Raw genomic sequence first — 18,596 nt, forward strand, 5'->3', positions numbered from 1 at the left:
AACCTTATTCATTGTGATGATATCTAATCTTATATCTTTATTCAGATGTCTTACCTCACTTCCAGATTTAAATACATAATCATCTACTGGATATTGGCACTTGGTATTATGACAGAAACCCAAAACACAGCAGGTTAAAAACAGATCAGTTTGGCTTCCCTTTTAAAACCTCCTCTTGCCTTTTACATCACAGTGAATGAAAGCAAGGACTGTTACTCTTGATTTCCTCCCTTCATGCTTTCCATTTAGTCACAAGGTCATGACAATTTTATGACTCAATAACATTTTGAATCCTATTTCCAGTGTCGGCGACATATAGTAGGTCACCATCCTCTCCTATATTGGTTACAAGATTGTCACGTGGTTTGTTTGTTTCTACTTTAGTTGGGGTCGTTTCATGCAAAATGCAGATTGGATCTCCTGGTTTCTACCTTGGCATTTATATATTTGAAAGAATATTATTTTCTACATAACAAACATATATCATAACAAAGACACAAAAGATACATCATCTCCTGTGTATTTGTATCCAGGTATCTAGAAAACAAAAAAGGAAATGAACAAAAAATAACCTGATCTACTACTAAGAACAAATCCTGCAGTTTTCTTGTTGTCTCTCACAGAAAATTAGGCTTCAATCTCCAAAAGTTGAGGGCTGTGTCACTTCAAATTTGCTGTCTTAGTTACCAGTAGAGTACTGGTACATAGAAGAAAAACAATGTAGTTTAATGCAAAGAACTAAACAAACAATAATATATAATTTTCTAAATTCCAAATAAGTAAAATTTCTAAGAAGAATGTATAAGAAAATTTATAAGAAGAAGGGCATATAACAAGTGTCATTTGAAATTTATAAGACAATTTATAAGAAGAAGAAGGGCATACCACAAGTATTTCAAATGAATTTTCTAGAAACATCATTCTGGACACTAAATAATGTTAAATAGATCAATGAGCTCAGCACAGTCATCTCTCTGAAGAAGGAAGACATATGCAGACATAACATTCAAGGGACGACCAAGGGCCAAGAATATTAAACACTCATCTTTCAAAGTAAGCACTTAGGAAAGAAAAAATAATTCTAACTGGGAGGGTAAGAAATAATTCACTTCAACTAGAGAGAAACCGGCACCTCGATTTTACAAAGGGCAACGATGAAAGGGTACCTGATAGGCTTGGTTGAAGATTCTCAGCAGAAACTTAAGCTGTAGTTCTAACAGTGAATGTAACAGATATGCACCATAATAAAAACAATAAATTTAAATGGTGAGGGTACTAATGTATTAATTATTTTTAACCTTTTTCTAATAAACCCTTGCAATTTTGTACTCCTCCCTTCGTGAACCTGTGACTTTCAAAATCACAATTGTATATATTTACATTATATAATTTTATATATAATCAAATATATATTTATATGTATTATATTTATAATACATAATATAGTATGCATATAATATATACTACAAATATATAATATTTGATATATAACACACATCACATATACATTATATAAAATTATATAGTATATGTAATATATTATATAAAACGTTTTATATAATATATAATATATTATATATTATATATAATATATAATTATATATTAATTAAATATGATATATTATATACATTATATATCATATAATGTAAAAATTATATCATGTATATCAAATATATAATATATATCATATCATATAAAATTATATATAGAATATTTGCATATATATGTACATATATAAATATATAGACACAAACACACACATATAAATATTGACACATTCATGCTCAGGAATAAAAAATTTGGCTGCATTACCCAATCTCCTAGAAGAAAAAACGAATAACATATTTTGGTCACTATGTTGTCTTTTTCTATACATGAGCTGAAAATTGCTTAAAATTGCATACTGGGAAATGTAAGGATTTATATCAGGAAAAAATAAGACCTCTCTAAATAAGGACTGATAATTATAAAAAAACAAATGAAATTAGATGAAGATGGCCAGATATTATGGAAAATTAGAAGAATTATTATTTTGAGTACTCACATCACAACAACACTGGGTTTGGCACTAAGGAAACTGAGGCACCAAGAGGTCCTGTGATAGGATTGTCTTACAACTCTCAGCAGGCACTGCATATCACTGTGGCTATTTTTACCCAATTCTGAAGAACTTGCAACCAGTCCAATATCCTCATTTACAAGTTGTCTTTTTGGATATACAGAATAATTATTCCATGACTGAAATGTTTATTATACACACCCATATCACATTATATTATTCAAGATTTTTAAAATATTATTTGTGAGGGTACTACTTAGGGATTAAGTCCCAAACATACAAAAAATACAATTTTACCACTATTAAAAAGATAAATAATATGAGCAAAACTTAAACAGCATCCAAACTTTTAATGGACATCTTTGTAAAACAGAACATTCTATAGTACATTAAATTAGACTTACTAAATTCTATCTTAAACAATTGACTTTCTTGTTATTTTTTTTTTAAATAGGCAATCACCAAACTATGGTCTTCTAAATGATTTTCTATCTTTTTTTCTGTGATAAGCCAAGATAAATAATAAATATTTATTATTTATTTCAAAGACAAGGCATACATTTATTCATAGAAAACCAGTTACAGCAACAACTAGGAATTTCCTCCACACATTGAGGGTCAAAAACAGTCTAGTTTTAATAATGACTTTAAACAGATATATTTTGAGTTGGAAACAAATATAATGTGCCCATAGAATGACAAAGCTGTTTTGTCCAAAGTCATGAGTCTTAATGAGACTGAACCTTTCCTCATCCTTTGGAGGCTTAACACTAAGTGGACTACGGGTGTGGTTTCCTGACAGATGGGTAAGGCTGTCTGCAGCTGTGCATTTCACCAATGACCAGTTTCAAAGAACTTACCCAGAATGTTTCATGATGAACATTAAAAAACTACGTTATCATGTACTTAGTTTGCCTGAGTTTTGTTAGGTAAACAAACACTTTGAATCTCTACTTTTCAGTGAAGAGGCAGAACAAAACTAATGAGAAAAATATTGGCTTTGAAATTCTTAGAGGTCCTTCAGTATATATAAAAACACAGACAATAATATAATAAAGTTAAATTATGTTGTTTTGAATAATTTTAAAAGAGAAACATTAATATTACATAAGGATCTCACACAGACTAAATCTTCTACCCATTTTAATTCAAAAATAGGAAATCTCAGAAATAAGCAGTAAGAAAGTCAGATGTAACACATCATTAGGTATTTGAATTAGTGGTTCTTAAGATTTTCTTCGCTCAACCCTTGAGATTTGCATTTAGAAGTCAGGCTGGTATCCATAGCACTCATTTGAATAACAAGTGATGCTCAGACAAGTGATCAGAGAACTAGATCTTTCCAACATAGTGCCCAAAACAAAACTCCTTTCTCCAAAGATGATTTCTGGCTGTCAGGATTTATTTCAATGTAGGACCTACAAATTTAAGTTTTTGAAGATTGAAACAGAAGCACCATTAAATATTCTTTGTTTTGTCTAAACTAGGTTGGTGGAGGGAATTTGGAGGAAGATTTGCGAGTTGTCGTTAAATGCACCTTAAAGTCCCCTGGGACTCTGAAAAATTACTGATAACGAGTCTAACACCCCCCTCCCCTAAAATCTAATTTAATAGGTCTGGGGAAAAAATTCCCAGGAGTCAGGCTTTTTTAATGTAAATACACTAAGCACACTTTAAAAAATATTTACACTAAGATTCTAATGTACAGCCAGTTTTGAGAGTTCTGAACTTAAGAAAAAAATAAATACTTTTCTGAAGATACTTATACCCCAGAAAATATTCTCCATATCAAACCTGTGATGTTTATTGCAATGTAATACAAGATATTTTCTTTTAACTTATTCCAATATCATTAGTTTTTGTTTTGTGTTAAACAGTTAGATGATTCTGCCTAAGAAACAGCTAGGTTCTCTATGAAAGAAAAGCTGCCTTCCAACATTCTTCTAGTGACTATGGACATTTTACAAGCTGGTATTACTACCTTCCACTTTCCTCCTAATCTTTCAATGAATTTGTTATCATACTTGAACCCACTCTGGTGATTATATACACTGGGCTTTAAAGACAACACATTACTTGCTGTTACTTTACAGAGCACAAATAAAAGGTAGGTACCTTGCTTTTGGCCCCTGCATCTGGAAGCTTAGAGGCAATATTCCTGGGTGGGAGTAACATCTGAGTGGGATTCGACGTGATTAAACTTAAAGGGGGAGGAGGCTGATCACGGAAAACGGATGTCAAGCAGAGCTGCACAGTCTCTTTCATTGCTTTCATCTGTGACTCCTACAAAACGAGGCATTAACATATTTACATTTAGCTATGCTCATCAATTATCTGCTTGCATTCTTCCTTTCCTCTTAGCCTAGACTCCCCACAAAAATACAGATCCGTTTTCAAATGTAATTGCCTAATATATAAATTTCTTCATGACATACTTTTTTATCCACACTCAGTCTGTTTCTAGGAGCTAATGCATTTCATGATATATTTTGAACACCAAAATACAAAGATATATCTTACTACTTTCTCTTGAGTTAACATGATTTCCATCACGATAATTTGCAGGAAAGGAAATATACTCTAGGTTACTCTGATGTAAAAAATACCATTTTTTGAAAGTTACCATCTTTATTCAACTTTTATTTTAGGTTTGGGGGCACGTATGAAGGTTTGTTAAATAGGTAAATGTGTGCCATGAGGGTCTGTTATACAGATTATTTCATCTCCCAGGTCTTCAGCCCAGTACCCAGCAGTTACCCTTTCTACTCCTCTCTACTCTTCTCCCTTCTGCCTTCCTCCACCCTCAAGTAGACCCCAGTATCTGTTGTTTCCTTCTGTGTGTTCCTAAGTTTTCATCATTTAGCTGCCTTGTGGGAGTGGTGGGTATTTCGTTTCCTGTACCTGCATTAGCTTTCTAAGGATAATAGCCTCTAGCTCCATCCATGTTCCTGCAAAAGACATGATCTCATTTTTTTTTTTTTTTTTATGGCTGGATATTATTCCATACTGTATGTGTATCACATATTATTTATCCAATCTGTCATTGAAGGGCATTTAGGTTGATTCTATACCTTTGTTATTGTGAATAGTGCTGCAATGAACCCTCACATGCATATGTCTTTATGGAAGAAAAATGTGTATTACTCTTGGTGTATACCCAGTAATGGGATGGTTGGGTCAAATGATTGTTCTGCTTTTAGCTCTTTGAGGAATTGCTATACTGCTTTCCATGATGGTTGAACTAATTTACATTCTCAGTAACTATATAAGTCTTCCTTTTTCTCTGCAACCTCACAACCATCTGCTATTTTTTAACTTTTTAATAACAGTCATTCTGACTGGTGTGAGATGGTATCTCATTGTGATTTTGATTTGCATTTCTCTAATAATTAGTGATATTGAGCTTTTTCCATATGCTTGTTGGCCAGATGTATGTCTTCTTTTGAAAAGTGTCTATTCATGTCCTTTGCCTACTTTTTAATGAGGTTGTTTGTTTTTCTCTTATAAATTTAAGTTCCTTATATATGCTAGATATTAGACCTTTGTCAGATGCATAATTTGCAAATATTTCAACCTATTCTATAAGTTGTCTGTTTACTCTGTTGATGAAACTTGCCGTCTTTCTTTCTGCATCTACTTTCTGTATTTAGAATCATTGCCATAGCAATGTAGTTTCTCATGTTTCTCAGATTAGCCTATACCTCTACTTGATTTCCCCACATAATGGAGAAAACAAATTTGTCTCTGATAAAACTCTCATTTCCTTTGGGCCTTGTTAGATAATAGTGTCAGGGATGTTTGAACCAGAGCAATTCCATCTTGAATAGGGGCTGGGCTTAGACCTACTGGGCTGCATTCCCAGATTAGGCATTAAAAGTCACAGGGTGAGATAGGAGGTCAGCACAAGATATAGGTCACAAAGACCTTGCTGATAAAACAGATTACAGTCAAGAATCCAGCCAAAACCCCCAAAACCAAGCAGGCAACGAGGGTGACCGCTGGTCATCCTCACCGCTCATTATATACTAATTATAACACATTAGCATGCTAAAAGACACCCCCACCAGCACCATGACATTTTACAAATGCCATGACAAGGTCACAAAGTTACCCTATATGGCCGAAAAATGGGAGAAACCCTCAGGTCCGAATTGCCCACCACTTACCTAATGCCTATTAAGTTCCTCTAACTTAACAGAGCCTATTACTCATACTCAGGTTTGACTTGACTCAGTTCCATGAGCAAAACACAGAGGATGATTTTATACCACGATGGCATTACATTTTTATTTATACTGTTAGGTGTCATTTGTTTTAAACTGCAGGCTACTGTTTACTTTGAAGTTTGCTAAAACAAGCTGTCACCTAATGAAATACTATGTAAACCATGTACAGTCAGACTTGTTTTTGCTCTGTCTTTCCACTCCCTGCAGCACACCACTTTTCCCACTTGTTTCAAAATGTGATAGTAAAATGCAAGTTCCTTAACTAAAATGTCCTGTTTATCACAATATCCTTTGTGTATAGACCCTCAAGCATCCTAAACTCATTTCCATATTACAGCCTTTACAAATGCTGCTTCCTCTGCTTGCAGAACCCTTCTTCCAAATACCCATATAGAAACTACCACTTAAAATATATGTATCAGCTCACATACTATTTTCATGGAAACAGCCCCTATCACTCTTTCCAGGAATGCATCTTTCTTAAAATTGTTATTATATTTTCTAATTTTATTTATTATTTAGTCCTTACCATCATTTCAAATTATCTTGTTTATATGTTTAACGTTCACTTTTAACAAGCTTTTTTGAAGGCTGATATCCTTTCTGTGGCATCACCAGTTTCTAACACATGTTTGTTATATAAAAAATTAAACAAACCCTCCAGAGAATACAGGTTAGTGCTGTTACAAGAGAAAATAATGAAATATTTCTCATTTTATCTTGTATATTAGAAAAGAAACTTATTTCATATATTAAAAAATACTACCACTTACACTGTATAATATGAAAAGTTTATAAGAAATTATTTCTCATATATGATCCTAAGATGGTGGAAGATTTAAGAGATAGTTTTTTTTGTTTTTGTTTTTGTTTTTTGGTGTGTGTTAGTACTTTTCTCAGAAGAAAATGCATATTGTCTGGGGAAAACAAGATATACATTGCAAAGACAACTGTGACCCTCATATCTAATTTCTACACAAATGAAACATTACAAGATATTTTTCATGTTACCTTAATTCGTTTGCATAAAGACACCAAGTCCTCAACTGCAGGCTTTGGAAAGACCACGAGAGGCTGTGAGGCCAAATGCTTTCTCCCTAACTTTATTTCTGCCATGAAATCAGCTCAGAGAGCCTGAGAAAGTCATTCAATATTTTGGGACCTCTGCTCCAGTGATACTTAGGTCCCGTGTATGTAGGATGACTAGAATTCTTATTCATTTAGGTCAGGTCTTTATTTTTAATTAAGAAGTATTTGTTATATTCCTGCTATGTGCCAGACACTGTGTGGTGGCAAAAAGATTTCTCATTCTGTTATTACTCAGTCATTGGAGTCTATGCAGGTCACCTGTTTTACCTATGTCATCTGTAATATGGATGTAATAATGTATGCTTTCCCGGGTGAAATTCTGTGAGGGACAGAAACTATACAAATACTTTTAATGTAAAAGTTTGAGAGATTTTTCTTAGCATAAGGCTTCTTTTATATTCCAGTAGCCGAGGCCAACTATATATAATTCATAAGATATTGCCAAATAAATAATTGATTGGAAACTCAAGGTTGATTCTTAGCTCTTGATAATATTATTGTTTATACTGAGATACTAAACAGACTTCTTTCATTAAATATGTCATACGAATCAAGTTGAAATGTTAAGAGTTTTTCATAAAATATATGAAGTACTTAAGATTATTTGAATTCTAGATATTATATTCTTGGGAACTAGATACTCTGAGAGTATTTTTAAAACCTCATATAAAGATGATGGAGAGAGGTGAAAATCCATTTCATTAAACTGTAGTTTTTATCCCTTTTGAAGTCAGCTAGCATTTCTATCTGACTTTATGGCTACAGTTTATGAGCCTCATGTGTATCTTACACATGATTTGTTAAAATCAGCCTCCAGTAATATAAAAGGCATTTACAGTTACCCAAAGGTGTGACAAGATCCCAAGGTTAAAGAGGGAATTATTATCACAGAGAAGCAGTCTGTGATCTCATTGAGTAACAATAATAACTTCTAAGCTTACTTACTGAATGTTTTCCAGGCATTGTACCTACTACTGTAATTTTTGGCTATGTGTAATTTTCTCATCACCATTATAAAGTTTATTGTTATTCCCAATGAGACATAAAGATTTTGAGGAATTTGAACATGATCATTCAGTCGAAGAGTCATGATTTGAACACAAGTAAACTATCTCTGGAGACCATTATTTAATCACTGCAACATCAGGCTTTCATCCTGAAATTTAGGGACATAATGACAGGGGTTAGGAGGTGGAATTGGGAGGAGAAGAGCATCGAATGGGTAAGGATATGTACAACTAAAGATGGAGGAAAAGCTCTACAATAACCCTGAGCTCTGTGACTCAGGCCAAATTCCAGTTGCAAAATAAAGTGTTTTGTGACTATACCGTGCCCTATGACCCACGGGTACTTACAAAATACATATATATTCTCTGTGCTTCTGTTGCCTCATGTCTCAGCATACAATTATTTCCTAATTTTTAGTGCTAAACAAAATTGTGAGAGATATGGGACCCAAGACCTTGTCTCATATATTTTCTATTTTCCATTGTACCTAGCATAGGATGGCCACAACAAAAAAGGCACTTCAAAACTATTTAGTCATTGATTGACTAAAAGGATTATGTGAGGTCAAATGGGAAAACATTTAATATCATGAAGAATATTCCAAGAGTCAGAGAGGGTAACAATTCAGAGAAGACCAGCCTGCTTCAGAATCATGGGAATCTAATGATCTTCTAGGATGTAAACCATATTGCAGCGATTGTGCATCCATTTATGTATATTTGTTAATATTATGTTTCAATTACTATTTCCAAATTTGAGTATAGAAAATATATAAAAATAGGTGCATTGATTATCTTACAGTAAACAGTTAAATTACTTCCAATTATTAATATAAACATTGCTATACTCAGTGTTATTGTGCATGTTTCCAAGCAAATATAGACAAATATAAATAAGATATACACATTCAAAAACTAGTTATAACAATTTGATGCCAATAATTAGTTCCTTTTGCTTCATAACTCAGTCACCCAGAGTTAATATATAGTGCCTTAGTTGATGTTTTAAAGCACGTTTATTCACAGTATTATGGAATAAATATACCAGTGAGGTGAAAAATGGAGCCATGAACTCACAAAAACTGAACCTTCAGTCAATTTACTGTAGCAGCAAAACAAAGAAATAATTGGATTCCAAAGAAGATATCAAACCTTCCTGAATTCTGTAACTATCTTATATACACAGCATCTGGAAACACATTAATAAATCAAGAAAAGCAATGAACATACTTTAACTTTTCTTTTGCTAAAACTAAAGTTGTAATGGTTCATGAATGTAGACTTACCCTGTCAAGAGCTGCTTTCTCCAGTTCATTTTTGGCTACAGCTAATTTTTGTTCCAGATCAGTAAGCTGCTGCGCCTGTAAAATAAGAGATAAATCTTCTAGATAAACTTTGTAATTTCCCTATATATTTTAAGCATCTGTCATATATTGCCAAAAAATGTAAAAAGAGAGAAGGAAAAAAAAAAAAAAAAAAAACAGTGTCCTGTAAGATTCATTTAGAATTCAGGTTAAAAATACTATATATAGGCTGGGCGCGGTGGCTCAAGCCTGTAATCCCAGCACTTTGGGAGGCCGAGACAGGCGGATCACGAGGTCAGGAGATCGAGACCATCCTGGCTAACACGGTGAAACCCCGTCTCTACTAAAAATACAAAAACTAGCCGGGCGAGGTGGCGGGCGCCTATAGTCCCAGCTACTCGGGAGGCTGAGGCAGGAGAATGGCGTAAACCCGGGAGGCGGAGCTTGCAGTGAGCTGCGATCCGGCCACTGCACTCCAGTCCGGGCGACAGAGCGAGACTCCACCTCAAAAAAAAAAAAAAAAAAAAAAAAAAATACTATATATAATGATAATTTGATGTGAAGAATATTTAATATGCAGAAAATGGGTTTCTGGATGAATATGCACTACATGCTTCACTAGACCAAAACATCTAGTTTTAAGGACCCAATTCAAGTCTCTAGGAATACTTGTGATTTAAATCCATCACTTATGTTTCTAGTTGGTATAGACTGAATTTTATCCCCCCAAAATGTATATGTTGAAGCCTCAACCCTTATTCTCACTGTATTTGGAGACAGAGCACTCTGGGGGTAATTTAAATTAAATGAAGTCACAAGAGTGAGGCCTTAATTCCATAGGACACATGTTAATGTAAAGAGAGGGAAAAAACAACGAGATACTTCTTTGCGCTCACAGGTATGGACCAAGTGAAGACACACAGAGAAGGCACAGTCTACAAGCCAGGAAGAGCCTTCACCAGAAACTAAACATATGGACACCTCACTCTGGGACTTCTAGCATGCAGAACTGTGAGATAATAGATTTTTATTGTTTAAGACACCTAGTCAACGGTATTTTGTTATGGCAGCCCAAGTAGACAAATGTACTAGTATGTACTCTAGTTTTATTATTGTTTTTTGTTTTTTAATCCCATACACTTCTCTATCCTACCATATCTCTATACCATTACAAGTGTCATTATTGTGCTATCAGAAGAGAAAAGCAGTACCCTCAGATTTGGAAGTTATATATTCAAATCTTGCCTCCACCATTTTCCAGCTATAGGATCTTGGGCAAAGCCCTTGACTTTTCTAAACTGGAAATGACAATACTTATTCTATGCCACACTAGCCAGGCTCAAATTAGGAATATGAAGAATTGGAAGTTCCATTATCTGAATACACAGAGCATTTGCACCGCCTTGCTTTATTTCATTATTGTTCCATTTACCCATTCATCCTTTGATTAATCTCTGTGTTCTTCACTATTTCAGGCATGGTGCTGGGCCATGAGAATTGCTGAGATTAGTTAAAACAACAACCACAACCACAACCACAACCACAACAACAGCCATAACAAATATTTTCTCTAAATAACCTACAAAATTATATTTTTAAATTGTTTACATCTTACAGTTGATTGTGGTATCTGTTGAGAGAAAGAAAAATAAAATGCATTTAATTTTCTATATGAAAGTTGCCATTTTATTAGGTATCAAAATTCATTCAATAATTTTACAATTCAGTAAATATTACCTATGTTTTAATATAAATCAAAAACCATTCTCTGAACTAATTATAGAACAATGAAGAAAAAGAAACCCTTGTCTTTAAAAAGAGACAGACTATATATATATAAAATCAGATAGTGGCAGTTGCTATAAAGAAAATGAAGCTAAAAAAAGTAATAGAGTGTGTGAGAGGTTACATTAATCAACATATTAATATTGTAAATATTTACAATAAACCCAGCTTACAGTCAAAATGTTGGTGGATCCCTAGAGTAATACTTCAACCCAGCCAAGATCACTGACCCTGGGCAACTCCCATATGAACATTTTCCCTATTCATTCGTTGATTTAAAAATAATATGTTTTACCATAACAATGTGCTACATTATTTTCTCCTTCTCAATCTTTCTTGATATACTGACCTTATTTTATCTCAAAAGTGCTAAGTTTATCTATATTGCAAGGTCTTAAAAATTCCCAGCATGATTTTCTTCTTCTCCTCATTTAGATATCTGCTAAAATTTATTTAATCATAACAGTATTCCTGATAACTCATATCTATACGGGTTAATTAGCTTCTATTGTGAAACAGAAACCCAAACTCAGAGGCTCAAAGAAATAAGAATTTACAAATTTTATATTTAAATCACATGTATTTCATTTTACCGGTAGAAACATTATCTGTCATAAATACATAGAACTACTTATGTAAAATTCCCTTTTCTAATGTGTGTAAGAAAATGCTAGTTCCAGCATCATGACAGAATCAAATTCACATATAACAATATTAATCTTAAAGGTAAATGGAATAAATGCCCCAATTAAAAGAAACAGAATGCCAAGGTTGATAGAGTCAAGACCCATCTGTATGCTGTCTTCAAGAGATCCATCTCATGTGCAAAGAGACACATGGGTTCAAAATAAAGGGATGGAGGAAAATTTACCAAGCAAATGAAAAACACAAAAAAGCAGAGGGCACAATCCTAGTTTCTGACAAAATAGACATTAAATCAACAAAGATCAAAAAAGATAAAGAAGGGCATTACATAATGGTAAAGGGTTCAATTCAACAAGAAGAGCTAACTATTCTAAATATATATGCACCCAATACAGGAGGACCCATTGTAATGTAAGTAAGAATGTACTTACTTACATTCTTAAAGTAAGTCCTTAGAGACCTACAAAGAGACTTATATTTCCACACGATGATAGTGGGAGATGTTAAGACACCATGGACAATATTAGACAAAGATAATTAGGAACTTAACTCAGCTCTGGATCAAGCAGACCTGATAGATATCTATAGAACTCTCCATCAAAAAATAACATAAGACACATTCTTCTCATTGCTGCATGTCTCTCACTCTAAAATTGATCACATAATTGGAAGTAAAACACTCCTCGGTAAATGCAAAGGAACTGAAATCATAACAGTCTCCCAGATTGAAGACTAAGAAATTAATTCAAAACCACAAAAGTACATGGAAATTGAACAACCTGCTGCTGAATGACTTCTGGCTAAATAATAAAATTAAGACAAAAATGAATAAGTTATTTAAAACTAATGAGAACAAAGAGACAACATACCAAAATCTCTGGGATGCAGCTAAAACAATGTTAAGAAGGAAATTTATAGCACCAAAAACCCACATCAAAAAACTAGAAGAATCTCTAATTAACAACCTAACAACACAACTTAAAGAACTAGAGAATCAAGAGCAAACCCCAAATCTAGCAAAAGGCAAGAAATAACCATATCAGAGCTGAACTGAAGGAGCTAGAGACACAAAATAACCTACGAAAAAATCAATGAACACAGGAACTGTTTTTTTGAAAAAACTAATAAATATATAGAATGCTAGCTAGACTAATAAAGAGAGAAGACACAAATAGACACAATTAGAAATGATCATGGAGATATCGCCATTGACCACCACAGGAATAAAAAAAAAAAAAAATCAGAGAATACTGTAAACATTTCTATGCACATAAACTAGAAAATCTAGAAGAAATGAGTAAGTTCTTGGAAACAAACAGCCTCCCAAGACTGAACTAAGAAGAAACTGAATCCATAAACAGTCCAATAATGTGTTTTAAAATTGAAGCAGTAATAAATAGCCTACCAACCAAAAAACCCCAGGATCAGACGAACTTAGAGCTCAAATATACCAGAGGTACAAAGAAGAGCTGGGAACATTTCTACTAAAACTATTACAAAGAGTTGAAAAGTAACGACTCCTCCCCAATGCATTTTATGAAGTCAGCCTCATTCTGACACCAAAACCTGGCAGACATACAACAACAAAAAAGAAAACTTCAGGCAAATATCCTTGATGAACATCAATGCAAAAACCCTCAATAAAATGCTGGCAAACCAAATCCAGAAGGACATCAAAAAGTTTATCCACCACAGTCAAGTTGGATTTACACTCAGAATGCAAGTCTGGTTCAACATACGCAAATCGATAAATGTTATTCATCACATAAACAGAGCTAAAGAAAAAAATCCACATGATTATCTCAATAGGCACAGAAAAGGCCTTTGATACAATTCAGCATCCCTTCATGCTCAACACTCTCATTAAACTAGGTATTGAAGGAACATACTTAAAAATAATAAGGACAATACGGTTGTCTTTCGCTTTAGAGAGACAGCAGAACAAAGATGGTAGGAGATGAACTTTGGAGCTCACATTGAAATTAGAGTACTAGTTTTTACCCCTTACTAATTTTCAATACTTAAATATTTAATATTCCCATGCTTCAGTTTCCTCTTCTTTAAAGATGAATAATAGTACTTAACATACAGGCTTATTGGGAGAATTAAATTAGTCAATATCTTTAAAATACTTATAGTAGTACCAGCTCAATAGTAATACATGACTATATGATAAGTAATATAGTCTATATTACCTGCCATAAATTCATCATAAAGGTACTAAATATAACAATTCAGGAAGCTTGTATCAGGGCAGGAAGAATAAATTTCAGCAAAAATAGCAAATTTGCATTTGAAAGTTTTATTGCCCTTCATGCCCAGGTTTTTTTTTTTTTTTTTTTTTTTTTAGGAGTCTCACTTTGCTGTCACCCAGGCTGGAGTGCAGTGGCAGGATCTTGGCTCACTCCAACCTCTGCCACCTGGGTTCAAGTGATTCTCGTGCCTCAGTCTCCCGAGTAGTTGGGATTACAGGTGCAGGCCACCACACCCAGCTAATTTTTGTATTGTTTTAGTAAAAATAGAGTCTTGCCATTGTGGTCAGGCTAGTCTCGATCTTGTGACCTCAGATGATCTGCCTGCCTCAGCCTCCCAAAGTGTTGGGATTACAAGCATGAGTCACCACACCTGGCCATGCCCAGGGTTTTCATAATTTACCTTTTCTAGGAAGTCACTCAACCTGTTAAAAATCCAGCCAAGAGATGTTGGGAAACCAGAGTTGAAAAAAAGAGTAAGAAAAAGTAATAAAAGGACTTGCAGATATCATCCCATATTGTAATACTTTGATCCTAGTTTGGAAAGGATACTGGATTAAATAATACAGAATAGTTATAATTTTTTTCATAATTTTTAAAAAATATTTCAACTCTTAGATACAGAGAGTACATGTGAAGATTTGTTATATGGGGATATTGCATGATGCTGAGGTTTGCAATGTAGATACCATCATGCCAATAGTGACTACAGTACCAAGTATGTAGTTTTTCAACCCAACACCCTCCTTCCACCCTCTAGTATGGTGGTCCCCAGCCCCTATGACACAGACTGGTACTGCTCTGTGGTTTGTTAGGAACTGGGCAGCACAGCAGGAGGTAAGCAGCTGGCAAGTGAGCAAAGCGGAACTCTACCTCCTGTCAGGTCAGCAGCAGCATTAGATTTTCACAGGGGCATGAACCCTATTGTGAACTGAGCATACAAGGGATCTAGGCTGTGTGCTCTTTATGAGAATCTAGTGACAAATGTAATGCACTTGAATAATCATGAAACCACTCTCTGGCCCCATCTCAGGTATGTGGAAAATGGTCTTCTATGATACTGGTCACTGGTACCACAAAGGTTGAGGATAATTGCTCTAGTAGACGACAGTGTCCACGGTTCCCATATTTACGTCTATGTGCATTCCATGCTTATCTCTTTCTTATAAGTGAGAACATGTAGCATTTAGTTTTATGTTCCTGTATTAACGTGCTTAGGATGATGGCCCCCATTTTCATCCATGTTGCTGCAAAGGACATAATTTCATTCTTTTTATGGCTGCCTATTATTCCGTGGTGTGTATGTACCACATTCTTAATGTAAATTCTTAATATACTTTATTAACAACTATGAAAATGTAGAACCTCAAATTTTTATAGACCATAAAAAGCTGGAGCTTAGTTTTGTTTCTGGCTCAGTTACTCCAAGTGTAGTGCTCCAACGGGGTATTACTTGTTATTTTTTCTCAGAATGAACCTTAAGTAGAGCTAGATTCTAAAGGATAGCACCAGTAATGTGTTAGGTGCATAAACTCTGTTTTCTTCTAGGAAACATTAAGGTATAACTATGTTGGATGAAGCAGAAAAGAAAAAGGATTTGAGGCTAGATGATTACATTTTATCTGAAATTTCAGTGAATCATTTTATAAAATTTTGGCAACTAGCTAAATTTGCAAAGTTCTAACTCATCAGTCATACATAAGATTTGTAATTCAAAGATTCTGAAGTAACTTATTGATAAAATTTTAAAAAATATTCCTTCAACCTTTCCATGCAGGTAAAATTATCCAGTTGTCTTTATTTTTTCTGATAAATTTCACTGAGGTTTATAAAATATAAAACTATACCTTACTTTCCTCTAAAAAGGATGTGAGACAATTTCACATTAAAAGTAATAAAATCTTAAAGATAAGTAAATCATATCAGGTTTATGGAAAAAATATATGATAATATGCTGCATGAATGTGATGTAAAGGTAGGGTAGGGGATGCAACAGCAGAAAAAAAGCACTGATAGTGGAGTCATAAAACTTCTGTCTTGGCTGAGCTTTGGCTGAGCTGAAAATTTTGTTCCAAGACTTCTGGCAGCCACTTGTAAAATGTAATGCTCTTGGCTCCAAAATTCTCACTATCAAAGACAGTAAAACCTACCAGAGACACAGAAGATTCAGAAGTTTTCCAAATAGTAGGTTCTAAAATAAACTTCTAACAGATTTTATAATGCAACTCAGCACACCATTTTTAAGGCGCTAAGAACATAAAGTACAAATTCCTAGAATTTCTCAAGAAAGAGAAAGTGAAAGTGTGTGTCTGTGTGTGTTCCCACAAAAACACAGAAAACCAGCTGAACAAGTCATAAGATGAACTTGCCTCCTAAGACGTGAGTAATAACTCCACTCTTTCTCATCCATTCTGCCTCACATTCTTTTGCAGCCATACACGCTAGGTGAGATCTCAGTGCTCACTTGCAAAGATGGAGATGTAATTTCTTAAAGCAATCACTCTATCTCAACTCTTAACTTTCCAGTTAAATAAATGAAATTATATTTAGGCACTTAAATGACTTTATACAGAAACTAGAATATATTTACTGATGTTTTCTGGAATAACAACTGTCTCTTCATCTAAGGGAAGATACAGTATATTATTTCTCTTTGCAGAGTAATATGAAGATGTTTAGGCCTAAACTCAAATATACATTATTGCTAGAATAAAAGAGAATATCAGGAGGCTATACTGTCCTATAGAATAAAATAAAACAAAAAAATAAGAAATAAATATAGAGCAGGCTTTGTTTGAAAAACCCATTCAAACTGTGCCTGAAATCAATGAACCCTGCATTTTCAGTTAATGTAAAGAAATACTTTTTACTTAAATTCTAGTTAGATATTTATATTTCCTGATATTTAAAGAAAGATTAGGCTATTATCCTTAGCAAACTAAAACAAGAACAGAAAACCAAATTCTGTATATTCTCACTTATAAGAGGGAGCTAAATGATAAGAACTTAGGAACACAAAGAAGGAAACAACAGACACTAGAGTCTACTTGAGTGGGGAGGAGGAGTAGAAAGGAGGGAAAGGAGCAGAAAAGATAACTATTGCATACTGGGATTAATACCTGGGTGAGAAAATAATATGTGCAACAAACCCCCAGGACAAGGGTTTACCCATGCAACATACATTCACATGTACTCTCAAACCTAAAATATAACTTAAAAAAAAAAGGATTCAAATTATCTGCCTCTAGATATGACCGAGATGACAGGGTAATCAATATCGGACTATCCCTCCTCCTATAAACAATTATGAACAATTGTGCCAGGCTATGAACTTTGAAATATAGAAAACTGACTAAGTAAGACCCATGACTGCACCAGTTTTCTGCCTGATGACAATTTCTTAACCAAGGTGCAAAGAGCAATGGCCCAAGAAGATCACTGTAGTTGTACTGAGCTATCGAGGTGGAAAGCAGAGTTTAGAACAGCTCAAATGGCTACAATATGTGGTACAGGGCATCAGAGAAGTATGAAGTGAGCAGGGGTGGGGCTCCCAAAAATCAGCTTGGGTAACAGGAGGAGTGTTCCTGTACATCCTTGGCTGAGAGTTGGTCTACACATACCAGGGTAATAAATTATACAAGGGCAATAATAGAACAAATTCTACATGGCTGAGAGGAGAGGACAAAAACTCAAGGTTAAGCACTGTAGAAGGATAAGTGCTCCAAAGACACCCATAAACTCTTAACACCACAGGCAATCAAAACAGCAGTCTTTAGATTAATAGCTAAGCACTAAAGAGTTGTTGGCAAACTACAGCCCACAGTCAAAATCTTGCTTACTGACTGATTTTGTATATAAATTTTATTAAAACACAACCACCTTTATTTGTTTAACTATTGTCTAGTTGCTTTTGTGCTACAACGGTGGAATTCAGTAGTTAACCATATGGCCTGTTCAGACTAAAATATTTACTGTGTGTTCACCTACAGCAAATGTTTTTTGATCTCTGCCCTAGAATAAGCCCTATTTTGAACATACCTTAAAAAAAAATCTAAATCAAACCTGGACAGGATTTTGGAGGGGTGGGGACACATCTTTGGAGGTTTAGCTCAATTAAATGAGAGGAGCTTGGGTACTACCTTGAACTTTTTAAGTATTGGCACTACGCAAAGTATAAAACAAATCCTACATGAATCAAGTTGATTACCAGTACTTTAACAGCATTCTA

The 18,596-nt window shown here is 34.2% G+C and overlaps 1 protein-coding gene across 2 annotated transcripts in view; it reads right to left on the bottom strand.

Annotated features, from left to right (window-relative positions):
* LUZP2 (leucine zipper protein 2) overlaps nt 1–18,596 on the bottom strand; it is a 557,769-nt gene that overhangs the window by 67,304 nt on the left and 471,869 nt on the right. For both annotated transcript variants that reach the window (XM_033205374.1, XM_033205375.1), the window contains exons 8-9: nt 9,669–9,743; nt 4,176–4,343 (exon numbers count right to left, since the gene is read on the bottom strand). In XM_033205374.1, coding sequence (XP_033061265.1) covers nt 4,176–4,343; nt 9,669–9,743 — 243 coding nt within the window. The remainder of the gene's footprint in view (nt 1–4,175; nt 4,344–9,668; nt 9,744–18,596) is intronic.

Source organism: Trachypithecus francoisi, unplaced genomic scaffold (genome assembly GCF_009764315.1).
Source record: "Trachypithecus francoisi isolate TF-2019V2 unplaced genomic scaffold, Tfra_2.0 Lachesis_group8, whole genome shotgun sequence".
NCBI lineage: Eukaryota > Metazoa > Chordata > Mammalia > Primates > Cercopithecidae > Trachypithecus > Trachypithecus francoisi.